The sequence below is a fragment of the Athalia rosae genome, chromosome 2, assembly GCF_917208135.1.
Source record: "Athalia rosae chromosome 2, iyAthRosa1.1, whole genome shotgun sequence".
NCBI lineage: Eukaryota > Metazoa > Arthropoda > Insecta > Hymenoptera > Athaliidae > Athalia > Athalia rosae.
In genome coordinates this window covers 8,688,082-8,712,976 of record NC_064027.1, presented here as the reverse complement: position 1 = coordinate 8,712,976, position 24,895 = coordinate 8,688,082, and the positions used below count along the sequence as shown (strand labels likewise).

General features: G+C 37.9%; 4 protein-coding genes and 1 long non-coding RNA gene across 8 annotated transcripts in view; 2 read left to right on the top strand and 3 right to left on the bottom strand.

Moving 5' to 3' along the window:
- Positions 1-2,921, bottom strand: part of LOC105684980 (helix-loop-helix protein 11) — a 146,249-nt gene extending 143,328 nt beyond the window's left edge. The window contains exon 1 of the mRNA XM_012398745.3: positions 2,490-2,921. Within this exon, the coding sequence (XP_012254168.1) occupies positions 2,490-2,581 (92 nt within the window). The 5' untranslated portion in view covers positions 2,582-2,921. The remainder of the gene's footprint in view (positions 1-2,489) is intronic.
- LOC125500104 lies at positions 1,259-2,689 on the top strand. Its single transcript, XR_007277301.1, has 2 exons — positions 1,259-2,402; positions 2,496-2,689. It is a non-coding gene; the product is annotated as an uncharacterized LOC125500104 (long non-coding RNA).
- A 1,755-nt stretch (positions 2,922-4,676) lies between the features above and the next one.
- On the bottom strand, positions 4,677-12,122 carry LOC105684877 (polycomb protein Sfmbt). 2 transcript variants are annotated; one of them, XM_012398583.3, is made up of 10 exons: positions 11,880-12,122; positions 10,460-10,752; positions 10,051-10,279; positions 9,734-9,933; positions 9,429-9,632; positions 9,092-9,356; positions 8,266-9,002; positions 7,859-8,114; positions 7,376-7,722; positions 4,677-7,260 (listed from the first exon to the last, which is right to left on the bottom strand). In XM_012398583.3, the coding sequence occupies exons 1-10, from the start codon at positions 11,899-11,901 to the stop codon at positions 6,931-6,933; spliced, it is 2,883 nt and encodes a 960-aa protein (XP_012254006.1). In that variant the 5' UTR covers positions 11,902-12,122; the 3' UTR covers positions 4,677-6,930. The 2 variants fall into 2 exon arrangements, with proteins under 2 accessions (XP_012254006.1, XP_012254013.1); XM_012398590.3 differs by having other exon boundaries at positions 10,460-10,728.
- Positions 12,123-12,299: 177 nt separating this feature from the next.
- Positions 12,300-23,277, top strand: LOC105683869 (phosphatidylinositol 4-kinase alpha). Of its 2 annotated transcripts, XR_002305645.2 has the most exons (14): positions 12,300-12,465; positions 13,444-13,837; positions 13,978-14,802; positions 15,938-16,192; positions 16,308-16,506; positions 16,696-18,016; positions 18,091-18,294; positions 18,421-19,923; positions 20,004-20,231; positions 20,320-20,666; positions 20,909-21,194; positions 21,426-21,832; positions 21,903-22,217; positions 22,305-23,277. XR_002305645.2 is itself a non-coding variant. In XM_012396828.3 (13 exons), the coding sequence occupies exons 1-13, from the start codon at positions 12,376-12,378 to the stop codon at positions 22,126-22,128; spliced, it is 6,285 nt and encodes a 2,094-aa protein (XP_012252251.1). In that variant the 5' UTR covers positions 12,300-12,375; the 3' UTR covers positions 22,129-23,277. The 2 variants fall into 2 exon arrangements, 1 of the variants encoding a protein (XP_012252251.1); XM_012396828.3 differs by having other exon boundaries at positions 21,903-23,277.
- LOC105683909 (NADH dehydrogenase [ubiquinone] 1 alpha subcomplex subunit 7-like) lies at positions 22,844-24,838 on the bottom strand. 2 transcript variants are annotated; one of them, XM_048651235.1, is made up of 4 exons: positions 24,642-24,838; positions 23,897-24,075; positions 23,620-23,711; positions 22,844-23,518 (listed from the first exon to the last, which is right to left on the bottom strand). In XM_048651235.1, the coding sequence occupies exons 1-3, from the start codon at positions 24,708-24,710 to the stop codon at positions 23,651-23,653; spliced, it is 309 nt and encodes a 102-aa protein (XP_048507192.1). In that variant the 5' UTR covers positions 24,711-24,838; the 3' UTR covers positions 22,844-23,518; positions 23,620-23,650. The 2 variants fall into 2 exon arrangements, with proteins under 2 accessions (XP_048507192.1, XP_012252316.2); XM_012396893.3 differs by lacking the exon at positions 22,844-23,518 and having other exon boundaries at positions 23,556-23,711; positions 24,642-24,837.
- Positions 24,839-24,895: the final 57 nt, after the last annotated feature.

Sequence of the window (24,895 nt, the reverse complement as noted above, 5' to 3'; positions counted from 1 at the left end):
GGTTCGCGGCGAAAGATGATACAATTATAAAATAGGAATTCACATTATAACAGGAGCAAAAAACTTTCAGCATCAGTCAGCATGCTTCGCACACGTACGTACATCGCGATATTCAAAATACAGATGTAACAATATCACGTATCTCCGTTGTGTGCGCATACGTATGTAATGAGTAATATATGTCGTGTGTTCCTATGGCGTGCATTCATGTTTCTGTATACACCATGAGGATCATACCATAAATTGCAGAGACCCTCTAAATCAAATGAATTAGAGATAAGAAAAAAAAAAAATAACTTCCTCCACATGAAATTATTTATATCTAGAGACGGATATAATAATTATTAACGTAGGTCAGTTGACGAACCATAACAAAAATAATTGCAAGGCATGAGGATATATCATTTTTGGCGTGCTTTGAAAATATTTTTTACACCACGCACCTTGCAAATTGATATCAAAAATGAAAATGATACGATAACAATAACAACAGTAGTAAGTGAAAAAGGAAGAAAAACAGAAACAAATCTACAATTAAAGTAATTTCATTAGGGAACAATATTCGTGGAAAAAGCAGGAAATCCTGAAGGTGTATCCGTACCTTCATATTATACGTATACATAGCATGTTCAACGTATTGTGAATAGATACAGGGAGAAACCCCTGGCGTGACGAAAGTAGAAAATAGTAGCGTTTTGTCACCTTTTTTCTCATTTCTTCCCTATCCTTTTGTCAGCGTAGAATGTGAGAAGAATCGAATGAGAAGGCTCGCCCAAGATCTCATTGCACGTGTACTGTTATGAACGTTAATTTGTAAACAAGAGGGAGGTATTCGGCAGCAACGGAAGGAGAAGAAGAAGCAACAGCGACCGGCCGGCTCAGCAGCGTGGTTCTCGCGTTATTTATAGAAGTAAATTATTGTGCAACAAAACGTGGTTACATAACTTGCCGCTGTGTCGTTATTACCACCAACCGGCAAAACTCCTCCAGAATTGTTTGTTTTTTCCACTCCAACGAATATTGTCACCCAAAAGTCATATAAATTCTTACCTATTTCTGTAACCATCCCATAGTTATATGGGTACTACGTGGGGGATCGACAAGTGCAACAAATCGCGGTCTTCGCACCAAGTACGTACGTTTACTCGCATTTTTTATTATATATTTCTATTACTTTAATACCTTCTTTTTTGAGACTCAATGGAAGAAAGGTGGGGATAGGGGGGAGGGGGGGGGGGAATTATACAATGCACGACATTGTTCCCGTGTTTAGCGAACTTCAATGATAGTATGGATAGAAAAAAAGCGGCAACAGGACGTGATTTATCATATAACCTGCGATGTTTTATTTATGTATCTTATTTTATTTGATTTTTTCTTTTACCGCGCGTTTGATTTACGTGGAGAAATAACCACCGTCAACCTCGCGTGACTTTCATTGCTACGGTTTGTTCGTACAAGGACATTTGTAATCACATATTATTTACAACGGTACTTCTTCACGTCAAATTTGGAACGATGAACCATTACGAATTGTACGTGGGTACGCGATTTGATTACAAGCTTCGATGTAACCTGAGAATCAAACGTAATCGAACTCCTCGATACGAAGTGGACGATAAACTGAACGCGGGGATGCCCGTTAAATTTTCGCGTGTTTGAGTGGAAGAAATTTGAAAATTGCATCGAAATGAAAATAAAATAACTAAACAGAATCGAAAACTTCCGGACGAACGTAATAACGTCGATAGACGGACGATGAATCTTATGGGCCGATTTCACGATCTTACGATAAAAATTAAAACCCAACCGACGAATTAAACATTTTTTACAGTTTAATTGATTCAGCTTGTAACAAGGTTCGACTTGGGGAGATCTATTTTTAATTAAAAATAACTGCAGACACGACGTACGAGGGAATGAAATTCAAGCAACGGCGAATGGCGATGTGCGAAATGAAAAAAATAAATACATAAGTAGCGTAGCAAAGCCGAGTGAATATAAGCAAAGCTGGGAGGCATCGTCATCGTCAGCCGGCCGGCCGGTCGACCGGCGTCTCGCACAGCTGATTATGGAGCCAAATGAATTCATTTGAAATACTAGTAGGTATATCGCGAGTCCCACGTTTCTAATAATAGAACTTCATTATCACGGATATCAGACTCGGAGTCCCGTCTTTGGTTCGATAAGCGCGTTAGTTAATTGGAAGATCGCAACGTCGACTGAGGAAGAGTGAACGAGGGAAAAAGAGAATGAATCTCAAAAAAATTATACCTACGGTTAACCGCGAAGAGAACGTAGACGAAAATGATTCAAAGATCTGAAGAGAAATAGGACATTGTGTCAACCTCTAAAAAAAATCGTGTCGTATCGTCGAACCTCACGCACGTTTTTATGGCTATGTACGTAGGTCAGAAATGGCGCACTTTTTACGGTACGACGAAGCTAACGAGATAAAATTAAAATAAATCCATGTATCAATTATTTACCTGCAGAGTTCGGTTTCGTGCTCCTCTACTTCTACTGCTTCAACGATTTCCTCTAGGAGAATTCTGTCGTCACTATTACTAAACACTGACATAATTCGTTAATCCGCACCACTATAATCAACGCGTATTTCACGTCCCACAGTCACAGAGATGGAAAAATAAATCTCACACCAAACACAAAAAAAAAAAAAAATACTTTCTCAATAAGAATTCAAAAAAAAAAAAAAAGAAAAAAGATGATAAATTTACAACCCAATAAAGAAACTGTAACTATTATGATTATTATTCTTATTATTATTATTATCGTAATAATAATGATTATTTGAAACGGCGTAACCAAACACACTTCGTTTTTTTTTTAAAAAAAAAAACCCCAAACACAATTGATGAATTTTAAATTATTCTTATTATTATTATTAATCCAGGTGGTTTCGGTTGTTAGTAATACGTAAACGCGTACAGCCCATGCATCCAGTTTATCGGATGTTTCGGTCGGTCGGTCGTTTTGGTCGTCCACGGGGCAGCCACACCGCGGCGCACACACAACGCCCGATCGCGTTTTGTAATGGCGATCTTTGGCGGGAAACAGCTGAGGGCCCCCACGACGCAGCAGCAAAAGTGGGATCACTCCGCCGCCGGGTGGTGCACGCACCGCACACTGGTTCAACTTTGTAGTGGTGTAGGGTAACAGTAGTATTACTACTACTACTTTCACTTAAATATTATTCGATGATGTATAAAAAGCGTGAAATAAAAGAAAACAATACCAAAGTCATCGTTACGCCAACATCACACACCATCACCTAATATTATTACCCCAGATAAACGGCACGCGAACTAACTCGACCGAAGCGAGGACTAGTTTTCCTTACTCTCTACCTTACGCGCGCTAGACGTGCGACACGGCCGCGCGGGAAACATCTGCCAGCTGGCGGAGGCCCCGCCCATAGGATACGCCGGTATTCCCCCACCAAGTACCCCTGATATTTCCCCCACCAAAAGCAGAACCCTACTCTCGTCCCTACGCCGATGATGCTGATGCTGAATGCTTCGCAGGCACAAGTTTCGTCGCTCCACACCCTGCTGCTTGCTGGCTGCTGATCGTATTCACGGCACCGGCGTACGTTACGTTACGTTACGTTACGTTGTGTATGGACGTACTTTACTTACGATACACCGGAATACCGAATGCAGTCTACGCTGTGCCGGCCGGCCACACGCCGTGACAGTTGACAATAAAAATTCCCCACTTCGTCTCTACTCCTTCTCCTTTTCCTTCTCCCCCTCAAAGTTCCCTACCGCCCCTGCCACGCCGTTACGTTTACGTGCGGTGTAGTACGCGCCAAAGAGGACTCTACTTTACTTTGAACATATGTATATAGACTTTTTTCATTACATCGATCTGCGAATGTATTGTTCCAAATTATGGATCTACTGGTAGATATCAAAGTTTTTAACAGGGATTTGAAAATCTTGACGCGTATCAACAGCTGATACGGACGTTGAAATAAAAATAACAAAATCTATGTTTAAATATTTGTTTTCGCAATTTGAGGGCCAGGTATAGGTATTCGCATAGCTTCGGACTTTGAAAATTGGGTAAAAGTCAGAGTTACTCTTTCCGTAGTGACCACTAGATTAACTAATAGTTGGTTTTAATAGGTAATTCAAAACTCGGAACCGTCCAAATTGTTTCTTCATCTCTTCTTGTACGATAGCGACGCCTCGCTCTTTTCGTTTGAGTAGATGATTTAATCTGTCTTCTCTTTTATAAGAATCATCGAGTACCGATAAACTTGTGATATTCGGACGTTTTCAAAGCATAGCACACGAAGCCGGTAGTCTGGGAAAATAAGCGCACGTCCACGCGGGGAATGAACTTCAAGATCTAAACTTGAAATACCTGGATAACATCGATGCTTGTTGAGTAGAAAATAAAATGTTCAAGTGTGGTTTCGTTCTCACTGACTCTTCGTATCATCATTGATGTGTTTCGCTTCGGTAGGCTTCGATTCCCTTGATTCTTTCCCATCATTATCGGAAAAGCGTCTCTTCCAGACTCCGAGAAAGGTAGCGAGCCAACTGCAGACATCTTGTGGAAGCGCCTAGAACCAGTCAAAGGGCACACCGTGATGGCCCTATGAAGAAATGGAGGGAAATTTAATTTAGTTTGCACGACCAAGACGATTTATCAATTATTTGCAAATTTCTTTATAATACAAGTGTAAAACATTCATTATTGATCAATTTCTTTCCCAGTTATGTTACATAAAAGGAAAAATACCGACGAGAGACAAACTTAAAGATAAAAATAGGGAACTTCAGATTTTCATTCGTATCTCGTGTAGGTGATGTCGATGAATACTGAATCTTATATTTGTATTTAGACAAAAAAATAAAATTAAGAAATGAAATAGAGCGCAAAACGAAAGAAAAAGGACAATCCAAATTAGAAAAGTCATCAGTGTCAGGTAAATGAAATACGACTTAATTAACGCTATTTAATACCCTAATATATATCATGTACACTGCAGTTTCTGGGTGACCCACTAGACCAAATTTTTTGATCGATTTGCAATATTTTAGTAAATCCAATAATACTTCATTCGAGTTTACTCGATAGCCATGTGGTGATTGGTTGACCAAAACCCAAGCGGAATGGATTATACTAATTTTTATATACCATTGCATGTTTCGAACTTTGTTTTTTGAAATATTAACAATGAATATTCATTAGAATGCTTTCGAAACTTTGGAATGGCACATCAATTACCCACTCGATACAACCCCGAGAAGATAATCAATTACCAAATAAATTCCCAGCCAGTACCGGACCATGGAATATAAATTCGGTTTCCGGGGGAAAGGAGTTGTGAAGATGTACTATCGCAAGATTCTACCCCAAAACACCCTATTTAGTCGCCAGTCCGAAGGCTGAAGTATTATCAAATTATTTGTCACGAGCAAATAAAATCACGAACTTGCGCATTTAAGTTCACTGGGTGAACAATACTAATATTTTGCATCCACAAATAGCGTTCCACAAATAATTTACCAACACTCATTTGAACTTATTCTCTGTTGTTTGTGGTTTGTTTCTTTCCGAATTTCTTAAGGCGATGTAGCGAAATGATTGTTGGTGAATAAACAATGGGAATAGCACAGCTAATCCGCGTTGTTGTTACATTACCATTTGTAGATGCAAGGGGAAAGCTAGATTTAGATTCATATTCAAATCGACTGGTGAGGTTTTTTTTCTGTTTCGATCACTCAACTATATCACTGCTTTAGATTGCCAGGCAAATGCATACGTCATTAAATGATAATTCTTAGTTTCTTGGGTAACCGAAAAACCATTTTTCTCGTTTTTCATCTCATTGTTGCCCGATTGTAAATATTTGTACGGGCAATTGGTCACCGCCTATCGTTTCAGACACTACGTTTTCACAGCAACTTATCACCAGTTCAAGAGACACAGCGACATGGCCAATGCGTCCTCCTGATATTAAGTGCTCTAAAAGATGGATTTACACGTCCTGGCGAAAATCACTATAAATTTGAAGATAAACGATATGCATTTACACAGGAATGTATTACAGGTTTATATAATAACACAAACCAAAAAAAAAAAACATATTTGAAATCTACGGCTGTTTTACATCCAATTTTTTTTTACACAAATCATGACGAACATAAACTTCATTCCAGCAGAGACCAATCTCTTCCGAATTCAAATCAGTATCAATCATTCACACGTTTTATGTAAACTTGTCATCTAGGTTCATTATATCACAAAAAATTGCCTCACATATCACACGTAATAATTGCCGAGAAAAAATTGACCTGACGAAATATTTATCACAAACAACAGAATTCAACTCAGATTTAAAAAACCCATAAGGCGGTGTTGCCCATGAACTTACTGAATCAGTTTAAAGTATACGGTTTTTTTTTCTTTCAAGACCAACTAATAAAATTTTTCACATAAATGAGGGATTTTTAGCTTGCCAACTGCTTCGGATGTAAGGATTTATATTTCTTGATTTGGCATCGTTCTTCGAAATAACAAAGTCGGAGGATATCGGTGGTTGGTAATATTTTTCTTCACTCGAAAGAACATCTCTGCCGCGTCTGTTCATCTCGAAAATTGATCGTGTAACATATGAAATTTTACCCTCTAATTCAATGTACTCTGCCAGAATGAAAGTAATGTAGATATTTGTGAAAATTTATATTTACGATCGAAAATAAATTAGTATCTGATATTTTACTGCTTAACCATGATTTCGGTGTGGATCAAAGTTAGAAATTATTATATATTTCAATTGCATTTTGTTACCTAATATAAGGAATAAAATGTTTCATCATACACCTATTTCGTAAATCCATGATTACCCTACATTATTGATCTTAACAAAAGTGAGCTATTAATCTAGCTGTGTTATAATAATTTTTTCAGTCCTAGTTTCAGCCGTTCCTGAGCTGGGTTCACTTTGATTTTTAATTGTTGAATAAGGTCAAAAATCTTCAAAGACGGTCCAACTTTAAAACCAGTTAGGTCAATAATTTGATCCTTGGTTAGGGTGAGCAAGGTCTTGCCATCTATTTTTCGCTTACTAAAATTGTCACAGTAAGTAGCACAATCATTGACACGAAGGAACTGTGCGACGTCAAAAACATTCCATTCAGCTGGTACTAGTTCACCAGATTCCGAACTTTTTTGCAAACAATCTGCTAACCTTGGAATGAATTTATTACTAGCTGAAGTCACCTAGAAATAAAAACGAAACATTCGTGAATTTATTACATTATGCTATTGTACTAGGTTTTGAAAATGGTTGGCCAATAGAGGCATCGTTCATATTTGATATCTTCCGATTACTCACATTGATATAAGACGTTGCGGTTCGTTCCTTGGGTGGTATCAAGTTTGGGGCATCGCTGCGGGTTTCATTTTCTGCATGTCCTTGGCCGGTTGTAGGACTAGGCAGCGTCTGATCAGGTCCAGCAGGTTCTTGAGCTGTTTCCGGTTCTCTACCTCCCTGCTCTGGTAAACTCTCTAGCTCTCTTTCCCTCTCGATTTTCGTACCCTGTGCCGGTTGTGGCTCCCTCTCTCGATCACGGTTTTCCATGCGGCTACTGTGCCGCAGTAAAATATTTTTGGCACAAGCCAACTTGCCGCTCTTTTTCGGTTTTCGTTTATTCTTACGTTTAAGGCCTCTCGGTGATTTTACTGGGAACATAATGGAAGTAAATGACCATCGGTAATCTCAAAATTACAAATCTGATCTAACAAAGCATCATCGAAAGAATTGAAAAAATTCACCTACAAATGATAATATTATAATATAACAAACATGTTAATTTACCAGTAGGACTAGTATTTTTGCCAAGTATACGGGGCCCTTTTAGCTTATGATCTACAAGGTCACACCACCCAACGGGGTAGATATCCGGGCTGTGACAATCCAGCCATTGATCGTACTCGTCCTCCCATCCATCGAAGTGCACTCTCAGTAGTCTGCCAATTACCCTTGTGATAGTCGCTACGCAAACCAATCGAGGATCCATCAAGTCAGCAGCTTCTAACCGCAATCCTTCGATAAATCCGTGCTGTGGAATTTCCTTGCGGAAACAGAAATGTCTCGTTTAAATTTTTTAATAACTATGAATTAACGAATCGAAAGGTTTTAGAATTGTGATTGAATTGACTAATTCTCGTATATTCGGAGTTATTCATGGCAAAATTCGTTCGCTATTAAATTAATAAACTTACCCTATTAAAAAGTTGTAAAGGTGCCGGTATGTTGTTGGTTTCTGCCAAGTATGAATCCCAAGTGAATGTTGCGGGATCGTATCCTTTTGGCGGTGTTAGCGGTAATCCATGTTGTGAACAAAAACCAATTGGAAAAATACACGGCGAACATGAATGGTAGCAGAACCAATCGGCACCGCTAGCATCTTCGTCGTAACTGTCAATTCTGATCATGATGTAGTCCTCTTTTAATACTTGCATTACGGTAGCTGCGCAAATGGCGGAGAGATTGAGAGGATCGATAGCTTCGATCTTCATTCCCTCACGGAACGTGTAGCCTTGATGAGAATGATGATTCTTTTGTGCAAGGAACAAGTTATCAGTTGCATCGTCATCACATAACTGCCCCAAAGACACTCGGTCCAAATACTCTGGATATGCGTCCAGGGTTTGCCCTACTCTTTTGGCCCATCCAACAGGATGAATTAAAGGTGAGTCTTCATGGCACCAAAATCCATTATCCTCTGGAGAGGAGTCGTAATATCTGACATGTAAACGTTTTCCTATGATTTTCTGTACCGTCGCAACTTTCACCTGTGAGATTCTATTTTTGTCCACTACTTCTAAATGAAGACCGCAGCGAAACCGTGACTTCATGCTATCGTTGACCTTGTTATAGAAATTTGTCGGAAGCGTTCTAGCCCCGGTCAATCGCCGCATTAAAAAATCCTTCCAATCTTTGTACTTGTTCGCAATACCTACACACAGAAATCGATAACAGTTCACGATTAAAGCAAGGAATGTACTCTGAAAATTATTTACAAAATTTAATATTTTATTCGCTCACTATTTGGTGGTATCAAGGGCTTGCCAATGGTCGCACACCAACCAACTGGATGAATATCATTCGAACAAAGTGTGACCCAGAAATCCTTTTCAGCATTGTGACCGAATCCCTCGTACCTAAGCAGAGCTCTGTACCCAGAAATTCGAAGCACAGTGGCAACCCAAAATGAATCGGGAAATGCTTCGCAAACTTCATCACAGTCTGTGTTCTCCACTTCAACTTTCATTCCTACAGTTATGTTGTCCCATATTTCGGAGATAGGTGCCTATGAGTACAGAAATCATAGGTAAGATTTGATTTGCAGGATATAAAAAAGTAAGCACACCATTCGACGTACGTGCTTGAAACACGAGACGGGAGCAGCACAAAATCCAGGTTCCGTGAGTTGTTGAGTCCAATCATAAGAACCTGCCATATCGGCTGTACGTTTTCTTCTTACTGGGAGATCTTCTGGCATTACGGGCTCTGAGGCGACTTTTTCCTTCTCTGCCTCAACTTTTATAAAATCCTTTGAGTCTTTGTCCTCTTCATCTGCTGTGATCTGATAAAAATTGGTACAGTACATGAGATAATGAATGCCACTTGTAGTTTAAGACGGTTATTTAATTTTTACAACACGTTGTTGTATGTAACACACCCTACCTCATTCACAGAAGATTTGCTATCTTCCGGTGATCCTGGGTTGCTGGGAGTGCATTGTTGTGGATGTGACGGACTATAAGTAGAATCAGCTGTGGGAGCAGTGTGCTCCGATGATCGAGCACATGCTCTGCTACAAAATCGACGCTCCTTGGTGTAGAATGCGTGCTTAACACCAATGGCACCACATTTTTCGCACACAGCTGCAAGTGAAGGAAAAGTTATTTCATACCAAAATAGAAAACTCTACAGGTGAATAAAACAATTCGCTAAAATCTATAAATCCAATTATAAACTTTTGCATCAAAGGAAAGTCGTACCAATGCCATCCTTGCGAATTGGTATAAAGTTTAAATCAGTGTGTGGCTGATAAGCAATTGGGGTTTTCAAGACAAGACCTGGATGTTTGATAGGCTTTATTTTACGATTTCTGTTATCTTGGGTCTGTGTAGCTGCATTATTGACCACTTGTTCGCGATCCTCCTCAGCCATATAATCCTCCAGAGTCATGTAGTCGCTCATTTCTGGTCCCACTTGGGGGTCATATTCCTGCAAAATTTTTCAATTCTTGTTAATCAGTCGGCAAATTCTTCTTGAATTGAGAAACGAATCACTAGAATTGTAATAATCTTGGAACTGTTTATGAAAATCCATCTGATTTTTGACTTCTTTGAAAACAATGGTTTGTAATTCACAATCATTAAAATTATTTTGCTGCAGATAACTTACGTGCTGTATTTCTTGACTATCTACAGCTTCTATCGCTTCGTCAGGTTCTGAGCATTCAGCAGCAAACTGCGGGGCTAAATATCGCACCATAGTAGGGGGAGCTATGTGATGGCTACGGAGATCTTCAAAAGAATGCGACCCATGGGAGAAAAAGGGGCTTTCCGGCTGACGAGGATCCAGCATTAATTCGTGTGTGGGCTCCCCGTGCATCATCATATCTCCCATCCATACCATCCCCAGTTCGGGCATACCAGGGATGGAAGCGTACACTAAATTCAGAGAAACATCCATTCCTAATTCAGATAACGATTTAAGTTATTGATATTGTCGACAATCAAATAAAAAAGCAACTGCCTAAGAATCGAAATCTAAAGATACATATCTCATTTGCAAATTTGATCACTGCCCATAGTTTATTATCGTAAGACTATAATTCGTTCCACAATAACTAGGTGAAGGGAAAATATTGGTTTAATGATGTTCGGAGAACAGTAATCTGTTATGCAAGTGATGAGAGGATGCTATTGAAGATCTAATCTATACTGAGGTATAAAAAAAAAAATACACTGACTTATGTGCGAGATTGGGAAAAAACATAAATCAACTAGACGATATATAATCCAAAAAATGAAGAATGTTTCTATGTCAAATCTAACAAAGTCGAATGCTAAGCACATGACTTCTACAGTGTGCAATTTAATGTCTCAACACATGAAGCTCAACGTTATTTATACCTAATCTAATACACAACTATAACGATAAGATTGATTCCAGCCAAAGATCAACTGAAATATGAAGAGTACAGTTGCCGGTTAATACAACTCTAGGTTGAAAGATATTAAAGACTTTGGGGTTATGAAAGGTTCCCTTGACAAACCCGCTGTTTTATAAATTGAGGATATAAGTCTGTCGATCTAGTGAACTGGAAGTTTTTTTATATTCAGAACAGATTTTTGACTGAAATTAATATTAAAATATGAGAAGAATTCCAGCTCTGCCGAATATTGACTTTGAACGTTGTTTGATGCGTTGGGAGGATGTAAGGTTGAGTATTTTGTACCTGAATATAATACGAAATTTAAAATAGATTCCATGGGTAAAAATTTTGTAGGCCTCAAAACGTGGAGTAACATAAAGAATTCATACATCAGAAGTTTAGGCAAGCGGGTATAGAGGGGAGGGGGCTGGCAAAGAGCATGGGAAATGAAGCGGCTGTAAATTAATTACGTTCCTGAAACCGACGCCTGGCGCCCAAAAGCCTGCGGTTATTTAACCTTTTTCCTCAACTACTGCGTTGACGGGTGTCCTTGACGAGCCGGAAAACGGGATAAAAAAACGGATAATCCGAGCAATAAAACTATAAATTACGGAGCCTTTAAAGCTGTATGAAAATTTGAAAACGAAAAATATCTATACAAACCATTGGGGGCCTGCATGTCCATGACAAAGGATTCCGTGGGCCTTATTCAGAGATTTCTATCCAATATTACCGCAATCTGTGTTTTTCACGCAGCGGGTACTCCATACCGATCGACACGAAGAACATTATCATTGAAATTGACACCCGCATCACGAGATTCACTCAAAATATATTGTTTTACGCGACATCATCGAACAATAGCGCAAAACATTCGTGGTAGGCCTATTCGCCTTATCCCCACCATCGCTCTGTTCGACCCAGGGGTACGTTTCAAAACACCACCTGGTGGAATAGAGCAAAGTCGCGCAAGAGGGTGGGGAGGTGGTAGATTAACCACGATTGACCTTGGGTTGGTTGAGTTTTCGAACGCTCACAGAAAAGTAATGCAGTTTGTTACTTCGGCGCGGTACCGTTTCAATTTTGAAGACGACAAGAGCGCTGTGAAGTGACAAGCAGAGGTGACAAGTCTGCTGACAGTTGATAAAACCATCCCAAAATGGCAGGTGACGAGAAGTTATTCTTCTCTAACACCGTTCAACATTTGGCGAGATCATTAGCAGCAATCAAGCCAACGCCATGGGAAAAGGTGAACTTTGATAATCCGTTTCTTTTTTTCCAGTCATCGAAATCTAACCTAAAATCCTGTCAAATCACACCAGCTATCATCCTTTCTAATCAACAAATTCTAAAAATTGTCAATTAGATTCTTGAAATTATATGACCAATAATTTTCTACCTTTACCTGACCTGTCAGTGACTTATTTGCTATCAATGATTGGGTTTTTACTTTATGCATATAACCTCAATTTCATCTGAATATCTGTTAATAACCATTATTCAATAATGAACAGTATTAATTAAGTTAAATCTCGCTACAATTATGCTATTTTTTTAGTCATGTCTGCTGTTTTTTTTAATACTACAGTTCAACTGCATGATTACCAACATTTTATTATGATAGCTAGTCATTTCCGTTGATAACACACTTGTGGAAGTAATGTATATAGTAATTGAATTTACTATATTCACACTGTGATGTCTCATCGATTGTGAAATGATTCTACAAAACTTATTACTAGCGTGAGACATCCTTTTAACGCACCTTGTACAAATCTTGTAATTGAAAACATCAGGATGAATGCAATTTGAATCATATTGTAGGTATATTCACTTTCATCATGAAAATCCTATATAGATTCTGTGGCTAATTCAAATCAGAGAGATGAACCTTTTCGAGTACCCTCAAAAAGAAAATATTGACATATCATAGCATATTGTAACAGTAGAAATACTGTTAAAAATAATATGCATATTTTTGAGTCACTTAGAAGCATAGTGAACTTGCTAGAACTTTAATTAACTCATATGACTTCTTGTGTGTCATTTTCAAATATGGACTAGAAGTGTCCGAAAAAACGAAATTTCAAAGAGATTGAATGTAGTAAAATACTCCAACGTTATTCATCAATACCAAATGCTGCACCAAGATGTAACAAAGTACTTTGTAATCCATATCTATACATTAAACGATCAAGATTAGCTCATAAATTGTTTTGATTTCCAGATAAACAGACTATTCAAACTATGTCCTCAAGAATCAGCGCAAGGTGTTTACAGACTGGATCAGCGAGGACAGGAGGCAGTCATAGCACTCGGAATCTATTTTCTAGAATCCAATCTCCAACACAGAGACAAAATTCTGCCATATTTATCAAGGTTACTAAGAGGACTGCCAAAAGCAGTATGGCTCACGGAAGTAAAAAGTACGCCTAGCGACAGGGTACCTATCGCTGAACGCTTCAGCTTTTGTTTAAATACACTACTCAGTGATATTGCCACAAAATGTGAACCAGTCAGAGAAGAAGTTATAGCAACTCAGGTTGAGATTTTAGCAGTTCTCACAAATTTAATTAGAGGATGTAAGGATCAGGAAGGAAACCGGAGTATGCAAGCTAAACGTGAGTCCTGAATGATTTTGATCAAGTACTAAAAAAAAAACAGCCCACTTCTCTTACCTACATAGTAGATGTTATCAGACCACAAATATCTTCCCTTGATTTATTTACGAATCAATAACATATAACATCGATGATTACAGTGTCACTATGCAAATGCCTGGTTCCTATATTAATTGGACTTGCCCGCTCAATGGGTCGTTTCTGTAGTTCGGATCCACCATTACTGGCTCGTATTTTCCCACGACCAGAGCCTCCGATTCTTCCAACACCAAGTTTCACAGACAAATCTCCAGTCAACAAAAAAAAGAGCTTCAATAATTTCCGTTCCATCATTCCGAGATCATTAAGTGGAAATCTAAATCCACATACATTAGAAATATTGCAGCTAACAGACGTCGCAGATTACGCAGCAACAAACAAGAGGCCATCATTACAATCTTATTCATCAGTTCCATATGATCCAACTACGTACTTTTTCAGCAGATATGGTTCAAGTTTCAACCAATTTCCACAAATGAGATTCACAGAAAGCCCAGAAAAAAGAGCCACTCTACAATTCAGCATCGTTCACTTACAGAGTGTCCTAGCATTGGCAAAAAAATTACTTACCAAAGAAATGCTTACATTTCTAGATGAGGAGGCTCAACAAGTTTATAATTCTGGACAGGTTTTAGTATTTCCTTACAAAACATTCAGCGAGACTATGAATCTAGTCATGGTGACCCTTCTCAGAGAGCTCTTGCAACATCAGAGAGACTTACCGAGTCCATTTACTAGAGATGTACAAGAGTTTGTGAAGGGCCTGTTTTTATCAGGCCAGACAGAGTTGCAATCTAGGCATCACGATGCGAGTGAAAGAGAAGACATGGATACAAATTTCCAAACAGTCAATAAATTCAAAGTCAATGTCATGGCGAATTCAGCTTGTGTTGACCTTTTGGTTTGGGCTATTGGTGACGAAACTGGTGAGTCGATTTTTACTGCGCCTTTAGTTTCCAAGTTCATTACTTTTGTGATGTCAATTAGCTGGATCACTTTTTATGTTAGCTTCATCAAATTTGTTGTATGAAAAACCAAGTAGAATGATACAAATTGCCTCACTTGCAATCATTTACGTTTCGTTAAAATAAGTACAATGAAACATTGAAATTATCTGAGAATTATCAATCAAGGGGTATTCCGTAAATGATGAAGCTTTATTGGTTTGTGATATGTTTCCAGCAAATGAAGAGAATGATTTATCCACATTGTATGCAGATATAAGTTCTATGCTGATCGGCGAGGGTATTTCAGTTCCCTTGTTTTGCGTTTTGAATGATTCCCAAACTAACAATTTGTTGTATTTTGTATTCATCGTCTCGAGTAAAACCAAATTCATCTACTCAACATTTTAGAATTCTATAAATATACTAATGATGTAAGTTCTTGGTTCCCAAAAGCTAATAGTTACAAAGTCGAGATCCTAATCCTGAATATTCAATTAGAATGATTATTGAAATTAAGATGTACAAAATGCAACGATATTGCCATTTTTGTGAAAATAACTTAGAACTATTAATTGACGTGTCGACTTGAGTTCAACGTAGATATTCTTAGTTATTACACAGCCGATATTTTGTTACATCTAGTCTTATGGTACATCATAGGTTTAGATGTGACGTCATGATAATTTTTTTTATAAGTCATACAGAAGTGCTATGAATCCTAGATTGTGGTCTTACCTTATAATGGTTTTCAATAGTTGTACAAATAGGTATTAATAATTCAAAGATTTTATTGGAATATTCAATCGTTGAAGACTTTACTACTTAGCCCATACACGTTTTTACATCGCTCAGACATATCCTATCCTACAATTGAGAAATAAAAAATCGCTCAAATCAGAAGTTCTTGGTAGCGTGATTTTTCATCATAACTTGAGATTCTGTAGTTTTCGTTGCTTTGATTGTTTGAATCGCATCAAGTGTTGCGGTGGGTGGTTGAATGAAAAGTCTCCCAAATATAGGTACAGTCGAGTTAATTTCGAAAGCATATAATATGAAAGGTTTATTTCAGTCCCTCCCACACAATTAGATGCATTAACAAGCTTCTCGTTTGCAGGTGCGGATAGTCTTTGTGGAAGACTGACTGAAAAAATTAATTCAAACCATGGTCATAAATTGGTGCTGGCACATATGCCTTTATTAATGGTTTGCCTAGAGGGTTTGGGGAAACTAGCTCAGAAGTTTCCAAACATAGCTACAACCTCGATTTACTGCTTACGTGACTTTTTGGTCACTCCATCTCCAATTCTCTTCAAACTTCATCGTCAACATAATAATAAACACAGCAAGGAAAATCAATTCAAAGTTACAAGTATGATGGATATCTTTATTTGCACTAACAGTCACCAATCGTTGACTGAAGATTCAGTCAACACTTGAATTATTTTGTTGAAAAACGTACCCATCAATTTGATGTATTATTCCAGTTCAAGGTAAAGAAATGAAAGCTGTGGATGCTAAACAAACAACTTCTCAAACACAAAGTGCTTTTGAAAAATTGAGAGATGCGGCTATCCAAAATTTGTGTATAGCTCTGCAAGCTGCTCATCATGTCGATCCTTATTGTGTACCTGCCTTGGTAGCCAGCGTATCCAACAGACTTTTCACAGCAGAGAAGAGCGACAGGTAATTTGATCATGATCCTTGGGCAAGAGGAGTCTGTGAGATCTTTTTAGAACTATATCAAGATAACAATCGCAACATGATTCATGAATTTCGCTAACACAGATCACTTCTTAGCTCACATTAGCTGCATTCTGTACTATTTTGATAATTTAATTTTAAAAAATTAATACTTTCCTTTATTCCAAACAGTGAAACTTCTCTTATCTCGACCAATATTGTTATTATGTTGGGACATGTAGCAGTTGCACTGAAAGATACTCCAAAGACAACGGATACGATTTTACAATTTTTCCAGCAGCGTTTTTGTCGAGTACCAAGTGCGTTGGATATTTTAATAGTCGATCAGCTTGGATGTATGATAATATCGAAATGTGAACCACAAGTTTACGAAGAGATTATGAGGATGTTCACTACAATTACCGTTGAATCAGGAAGTGCGACTTATACGACCAACGATGAACGGAAACAGTATAGGCATGTGTCTGGCGCTGTGATAAATGCTTTAGCAAATATTGCTGCTAATCTTAAAGGAGAGTCAGAATTGAACGACTTATTAGTTCGCTTACTCGAACTTTTCGTGCAGTTGGGTTTAGAAGGAAAACGAGCGAATGACAAAGCACCGAATCCACAAAAAGCATCAAGTAGTGCTGGCAATCTAGGTGTGTTGATACCGGTGATTTCAGTGCTAATGCGAAGATTACCTCCAATAAAACTCCCGAAACCTAGATTATTAAAACTATTTAAAGATTTTTGGTTGTACTGCGTTGTCATGGGCTTTACAGCTGCTGATTCTGGCTTATGGCCACAAGAGTGGTATGAAGGAGTCAAAGAAATTGCAGTGAAATCCCCATATTTAATTTCCCAAACTTCAGCTCGTTTGGAAATGCGCGAACTACAATACACATCTGCTGTGCGAAATGACAGTGTCTCTATCAATGAGTTGCAAGAATTAAAGTCACAGATACTCAAAATGCTGAACAGATCAAGCGATATTGCAACGTTTGTAAATAAATTACAGTTTGCACAATGTACTTATCTGTTATCAGTCTATTGGTTGGAGACCTTGAGAGTAACATATAGTCCTGAGCCAAGCTTACAACCTATGTTAGAATATCTGAGTGACTCAGCTTTGCAGAAGGATAAAAGTGGAATGTGGCAGTGCATTTGCTGTGTAAGCGATTCGGTCTTCATGAAATTCAAGGAGGTCATGCAAAACAAACCAAAAGATGAACACAGAGAAAAAGAATTAGAAAGTCACGCTCAATTTCTGTTAGTCAACTTCAATCACATCCATAAACAGATCAGAAGAGTAGCGGACAAATATCTCAGCGCCCTTGTCGATGCCTTTCCTCATCTGTTATGGAATTGTAGAGTTCTTTGGAGTATGCTAGATATTTTACAAGTTTTGTCCTTTTCGTTACAACTCGATCCTAACGAGGAGACCCCAACCCTCAGAATTCCCAGTACGCCCTACAGTATTCAATTGATGGATACTCTTGAAGCAAGAGAAGTAAATATTTTATATCCTTGATAGATATAGAAACTCTAATAATGTAAACCATCTGAATTGAATGTTTTTTACAGAGTATAGTTAAAGACTTTGCTGCGAGGTGCAAGGGCATAGTTCAAGAAGCGATGAAGTGGGCACCGCATGCCACTAGATCTCACCTACAGGAGTACATAAACCAAATCCCATCATCTGGCATGTGGCATCATGCTGGATTAGCATTAGCAACTGATTCTGTTTTAGAGTTTACCGACCTCACCATTACCACAGCTCCAATGAACGTGAGCATGCTTTGTAGTAAACTGTTCTATACTTTGAGAAAGACTTTTGAAAAAGTCTCAAAATCTAGCATTTTAGCTCATTGATCTTCTGCGAACTGAAATTTTTAACTCATGATTCAATTCTAGACAAATTCATTGGATAAAAGACCACGATGTGTCAAGGGTAACAGTTCTAAACTAGTATCCATGATGTCGATGCGTTCTCGATACGCCGGTGAAGTTTCAGGGATGTTGGCTTTGGACCAAGAAGAATCACCAACTTCTGAAAGCTCAACATTTAATGTTTCTCAGAATGAGAAAGTGATCAACAAATTGATGTCATCGGTCTGGAAAGCTTGCAGAAACAGAAGTGACGCCCTGCACAGAGTCGCTCTGTGGCGTGCTACAGCTCTCTTGATCTCCACACCTGGTATTCATAGGAGGCTACTGCACACAGTGGCTTGTTCGCAAATTGAGTTATTCACCGATGATGCAATGAAGACAGCAGTGGACTGTTGGCAATGGATTCTAACAGCAAGACCAGACTTGAAACTAAGATTTCTACAAGAAATGTTAGCTGCCTGGCAGTATACTGTTGACAAAAAAATTGGAATCTTCTCCTTGGAACAAGTAGAAGTCAGTCCATTGGCAGTTTATGAAGGCTGTCAGCTGGAGCCAGATTCACCTCACGTGAGGCCCCATGATATATGGGTTACTTTTATAGCGGAGTTAATTGAAACTGGAAAATATTGTTGCCAAGAAACGATAGAAATGATTGCAATGCTGTTGCATAGATCTTTGCCAATGGCCGTCGGAACTTTGGAAGATCATTTGAATAGACACGTAGCGGCCGTAGGAGTTCGTTTCAAACTTTTATCTTGCGGTTTGTTGTTGCTGCAGGGTGATATTCTGCCAAAATCTCTTAGCAAGAACGTCCTTAGAGAACGAATTTATTGCAATTGCTTGGATTATTTTTGTAGAGCTCCGCAAACACCTACTCAACATATATGTCAGCTTAGCGAAGATATTGCCACACTCATACGATTTTGGCAAATAATGCATAGTGACAAGAAATATTTGACTGCCAATGGTGTGGGTGACTTCGATTTATATGGACCACACAATAATCTCACTTCTACTTTACAATCCGATCTAAAAGCTTCGACGACTAGCAGTGAATTAACAAAACCTGTCACTGGATGGATAAATACAGTTCCTTTGTCAGCAAGTACGAATACTCTTAGCAAAAGAAGCAGCCGCAGCAAAAGATTTGCCAATGCTGATGTCTTTGTCAAAGATTATATAAAGAAGCGTAACCTGATATTGGAGCTACTCGCAGTAGAGATAGAGTTACTGTTGGTATGGCGTAATCCGGGTGCTAGACAAGACTTGGCAATGGTAGGTGAAAATCACATTGCCGAATGGAGAGCTAAGACCATGAACGAAAAAGCATGGCGAGATTATACAAGGCTAGCATGGGAGATTAGTCCGGTATTGGCTGTATTTCTACCTGTTAGATTGAAAAATTCTGAGTTTATAGTGAGAGAAGTTTCACGTCAAGTCAGGTTGAACCCAATATCAGTTGCACATATTCCTGAAGCGCTTCAATATTTGGTCACCACCGATACCCTGCTGAACGATGCTCCTGAAGTAAGTATATGTAATGTTGAAATATTCCTAATCCTAATTTATTAGTGACATGTTATGGAATATATTTTCTGCTATTACAGCTGGTCTACATGCTCACATGGGCTAGGATTTCTCCTATTCAAGCTCTTGCTTATTTTTCACGTCAGTTCCCACATCATCCAATTTCTGCTCAGTATGCAGTAAGAGTATTGAGCAGTTATCCAGCTGATGCAGTTCTATTTTATATCCCACAACTCGTTCAGGCTGTCCGACATGATGCTATGGGTTACGTCATAGAGTTTATCAAAGCTATTGCAAAACGGTCACAGGTAAAGCTGTTGTTATTTAAATATGACATAAAACACGATTGGCTCGATAGATTCGATAGTAGACAATGTAGTTCATTTCTTTTTTCAGGTAGTCGGACATCAGTTGATCTGGAACATGCATACGAACATGTATATGGACGAGGACAAACAAATAAAGGATCCAGTACTCTTTGACATCTTAGATTCTCTGATCAAAAATATTCTCAACTCTCTATCTGGACCTGCCAAACAATTTTATGACAGAGAATTTGACTTTTTTGGAAAAATAACCAGTATTTCTGGTGAGATAAGACCTTTTCCTAAAGGTGCAGAACGAAAACAAGCGTGCTTACAGGCCTTGAGTAAAATAAAGGTGCAATCTGGTTGCTATTTGCCGTCAAATCCTGAAGCTATGGTTCTAGATATCGATTATAACAGTGGAACACCTATGCAAAGGTACGTTGAATAATAATTCTATACAAGCCTTCAGTTAGTTGTTGCTTTACATTTGTAATTACAAACAAGCAATCGAGTATGTCAGTTAGATCTGTCTCGATGAAAAAGAATGTTACTGAAACTAAAAAACTAAAAGATTTGCGACTAACGTAATTATAGGAGATTACTCAGTTTGCGTTAAATGAGTAATGGTTTCTGACCTGAGTAGAGCATACTCGTGATATCTTGAGTTTATATTTCAGTGCTGCCAAAGCACCATTCCTGGCGCGGTTTAAAGTGCAAAAATACGGCATCAATGAATTGGAGAACATAGCAATGGCCGTATCCACAAATTCTAGAATGGAAAATGGAAAAGATCATCATGGCATGGGTGTGGAAATGTGGCAGGCTGCAATATTTAAAGTGGGTGATGACGTAAGACAAGACATGCTTGCCCTTCAGGTTATCGGCATATTCAAAAATGTCTTCCAGCTGGTTGGTCTCGATTTATATCTTTTCCCATATCGAGTTGTTGCCACAGCACCAGGGGTAGGCGAATTTTAATATAAATGTATCATTCTTTTGCTGTACGTTTCATGACGTGTGATTGGATTGATATCATATATTTCTGAACCCATTTTAAGAGATGATAAAAATAACTTACCAATTCTCCATGAATTCATTTGTACTAGTCTTCAACTGTGAATGTATGGTGTCATGAAATACTTAACAATTTTCACTATATTCTTGCCTAACGACACTTTCCACTTAATGTTTCAGTGCGGCGTCATCGAATGTGTGCCACGTGCAAAATCACGAGATCAGCTCGGCCGACAAACTGATATCGGAATGTACGAATATTTCATTACAAAATATGGAGATGAGCAAACTAAAGAGTTTCAAAATGCCAGAAGAAATTTCATCAAATCAATGGCAGCCTACAGCGTTATCACATATTTGTTACAAATCAAAGATCGACATAACGGCAATATCATGTTGGATGAAGAAGGCCACATTATTCACATCGACTTTGGATTTATGTTCGAATCATCCCCAGGAGGTAATTTGGGCTTTGAACCGGATATAAAACTTACAGATGAAATGGTGTATGTTATGGGAGGTAAAATGGAAGCAGCACCATTCAGATGGTTCATGGAACTTTGTGTCCAAGCATTCTTAGCAGTTAGGTGGGTATTTTGAATCAAGTGTGGCTTCTAAATGGATTTGTTATGATGATTTGTTATTTTTATTTTACAGACCTTATCAAGAGGCAATAATCTCGCTCGTTTCACTCATGTTGGATACAGGGCTGCCATGCTTTCGAGGTCAAACCATAAAACTTTTGCGAACACGATTTGCTCCATCAGCTACGGACCGAGAAGCCGCTGCATTCATGCTTAATGTGATTCGGAGCAGTTTCCTCAACTTCCGAACAAAAACCTATGACATGATACAATATTACCAAAATCAGATTCCGTATTAAGCTACCTATAAAATGAGCATAGTCTCAACTCTTAGGCAAATTGAACCAATGTCATGAAACGATTCACAAAGTTTACATCGTTACTTCAAGTATGACTTTTGCTAATTAATCATCGAGAGTCATCTTGAATGTTTTATACTGTGGACTTGGAATCATAAATCACTATAATGTTCCAGATGCCTCTACCTCCAGCAGCCAAAGTGTCACAAATTTCTCCGTAAATGTTCCAACGTTACTTGGATATTTGGTAAAAAAGTAATCTTCTAAAATATAACAGTGTACAAAAATGGATTAATTCCAATTTTTTTTTGCCAATCAGGCATACAAGTATGCATTAAATGGCTTTCGGCATGTGATTATTGATCACTTGATTGCAGCTGATATAATTATTAGTTTCAATCAGCCAATCAGTGAGACATCCTACTCGAAATTATGGAGGGGCTCATGATGTCTGTTTCCGTCATATGTTGATAATTCTCAATAATTGCGAGTAAATTGTCTATAGCTTTGATAACATACAACCATGAATTGTATTTCGAAATATTGCTGCAAGATCAGGAGATTCGGTAGAGTCTTGCGCCAAGTACATTCAAAAGATAAAGATATTACACATCCCAGTTAAAAATTGTTCAAAGGATATTAGTATATTGTATATTATTGTCACTGTTAAATGAAATGATATTACCATTATTTATCATGTTGAATGAAAACCGTGTACATTCCACTATTATATTTATTAATCCATATAGGTAATTAAAAATTGTTATGTATTACATTACGAAAATACTTTATACGTATTACATCGTAACTTGCGCTGGCATCTCATTTATGTAAATTTGTTGTCTTTTCATTTGGAAATTTAATTTCGTAGTTAATGTTGTTAGGATTATGTACAGAACTAAATACCTCCTAATTCACTTTTATCCGAGACCTCCAATAATGACGCGTTCATCGCAGACATCTATGATTACATTTAGTGGCAACTTGTCCATGTCAAAAAAACCTCATATTGTACATGTTTGCGTTTTGGTTTACGTTCCTTGATATTTGTGAACTAGTTATAGGTATGTGTATAATTTATTGAATTACTGGTCTCATAAATGTGTACATATATCAAAATGAAAATAAAAAAGGCATATATACTTTAAACATGCCTTATTCAATATTTATAATGGTTGGCTACCAAACTAAATATGTACAATAATGTTTCCAGGCCAACGTTACATTGCCAGACTGATAGACCACAGGTTTGATGGTCTCGTCAATTGATAAAATGTAGCCCAATGTAGCCTCATATACCTCATGAGTATTACTTCTGCGTCATGTGACAAATAGTCTTTAGTTTCTGAAAACTGTACGTGGGTTGGGGTGGATCCTAATTATAGGCTCACTATTTGGATAAAAATTACAATTCGTACAATTTTAAATATTATAATGATCGGTAAGTATTAATTTAATTTATTCACTTTATACAATTGATAAGCTTCATACCATTCTATTCCAACTATAGTTTACAAATGATTTATTCCAAGTGCAGAACTTTACCCGGTGTAATAAGTTTAATTTGGGTTGATACTTGACTTCTGAAATTTGAATTAGAATAATTGAGTGAAAGTATCTGAAGACTTTTTATGTTTATTAGATAGGGTCATAAGTAATTCCTGCTATGATGGTATTAGCTTGATATCTACGTGTACAAAATGTAGAGTAAATTTTATATTCATGCTTGAATGATACAAGAGTTTGTAGTAAAAAATAAATTACTTACGGTGAGCCAATTTGTCGACTGGTAGAAATTATTGTTGAAGGACCCACTTCACGCCTGGCATCTCTAGTATAGTAATAAATCTTTGATGTCTTGTGATAAGGACCCAAGGGTAGGTTTGGGGGAGGTTGTGTGCGTGCAGCAATTTCGTCCGCAAAACGCAAGGTAGTTTTGTAACTTGACTGTAATTTTAAACAAGAATTATTGTAGTACTGGCTCACACCAACTGTGTTTGATACTAAATTGTCCCAAACACTGTTGAAATGACACATGCTCACGATAAAAATGACGGAAACGTAATTTCTGCTATTCCTACAATACTTAGGAAAAGCTATTAAATATGATACTTGGCCAAATTGAACTCAGCACTAGATAGTTCTAGATTCAACTGATAAATAATGCTAGTTGATTGAATAAAAATATGATCAGTGACAGGTTCTGGCCATATATGCGCCCGTTCAATAATGATTATGACCAAATGAAGTCATTTATAAGTGGATTGTGTGAAACTAACTTGTGTCGAACACTACCATACAGTTGGAATGATGACTTAGAGAATGATTTTGTATTCCTTGGATACTGTTGTAGCTCAAAATATGTATCGGTCGATTCCAATGTGATATGTAACTCGTTAGTGTAGCAACATTATTAAGAACGAGCTCCAGGACAGGATTATTATGTAAGTACAAGATAACCTCCAACTACTGTTTGTAACGTTTTCTCTCTTGATAATAAATGAAAAACCTACCCCACGTAACCATTTTTGTATAAGACTGATTAAGCCACTGGCTGAACGATGCTCAACTGGGCCAGGCATTCTTTACGTTGCTTTACGACAATTCTATTGCACAGTCTTCAACAAATCTGTCAAAAACAAACTTATGGAACTGTGAAACCCAGATGAGCCAGAATCTTGTTGGTCGCAAAAGCAATATGCCAACTATGGCTTGGCAGAGACATCTAATGGATTCTGGCTCAGAGGTGAGCGGAGCCGCACCCCCT

Coding starts and splice junctions, on each gene's coding strand:
- LOC105683869 (XM_012396828.3), top strand. CDS start 12,376: ATGGCAGGTGACGAGAAGTTATTCTTCTCTAACACCGTTCAACATTTG. Junction 18,017..18,090: donor ATACTCTTGAAGCAAGAGAA/GTAAATATTTTA, acceptor TGTTTTTTACAG/AGTATAGTTAAAGACTTTGC. Junction 19,924..20,003: donor TGCTGAACGATGCTCCTGAA/GTAAGTATATGT, acceptor CTGCTATTACAG/CTGGTCTACATGCTCACATG.
- LOC105684877 (XM_012398583.3), bottom strand. CDS start 11,901: ATGGACATGCAGGCCCCCAATG. Junction 9,934..10,050: donor AATTCGCAAGGATGGCATTG/GTACGACTTTCC, acceptor CTTCACTTGCAG/CTGTGTGCGAAAAATGTGGT. Junction 9,357..9,428: donor CCGTCTCGTGTTTCAAGCAC/GTACGTCGAATG, acceptor CTGTACTCATAG/GCACCTATCTCCGAAATATG.
- LOC105683909 (XM_048651235.1), bottom strand. CDS start 24,710: ATGCCTGGCCCAGTTGAGCATCGTTCAGCCAGTGGCTTAATCAGTCTT. Junction 24,076..24,641: donor TACAAAAATGGTTACGTGGG/GTAGGTTTTTCA, acceptor TTAAAATTACAG/TCAAGTTACAAAACTACCTT. Junction 23,712..23,896: donor AGTCGACAAATTGGCTCACC/GTAAGTAATTTA, acceptor TTCAAATTTCAG/AAGTCAAGTATCAACCCAAA.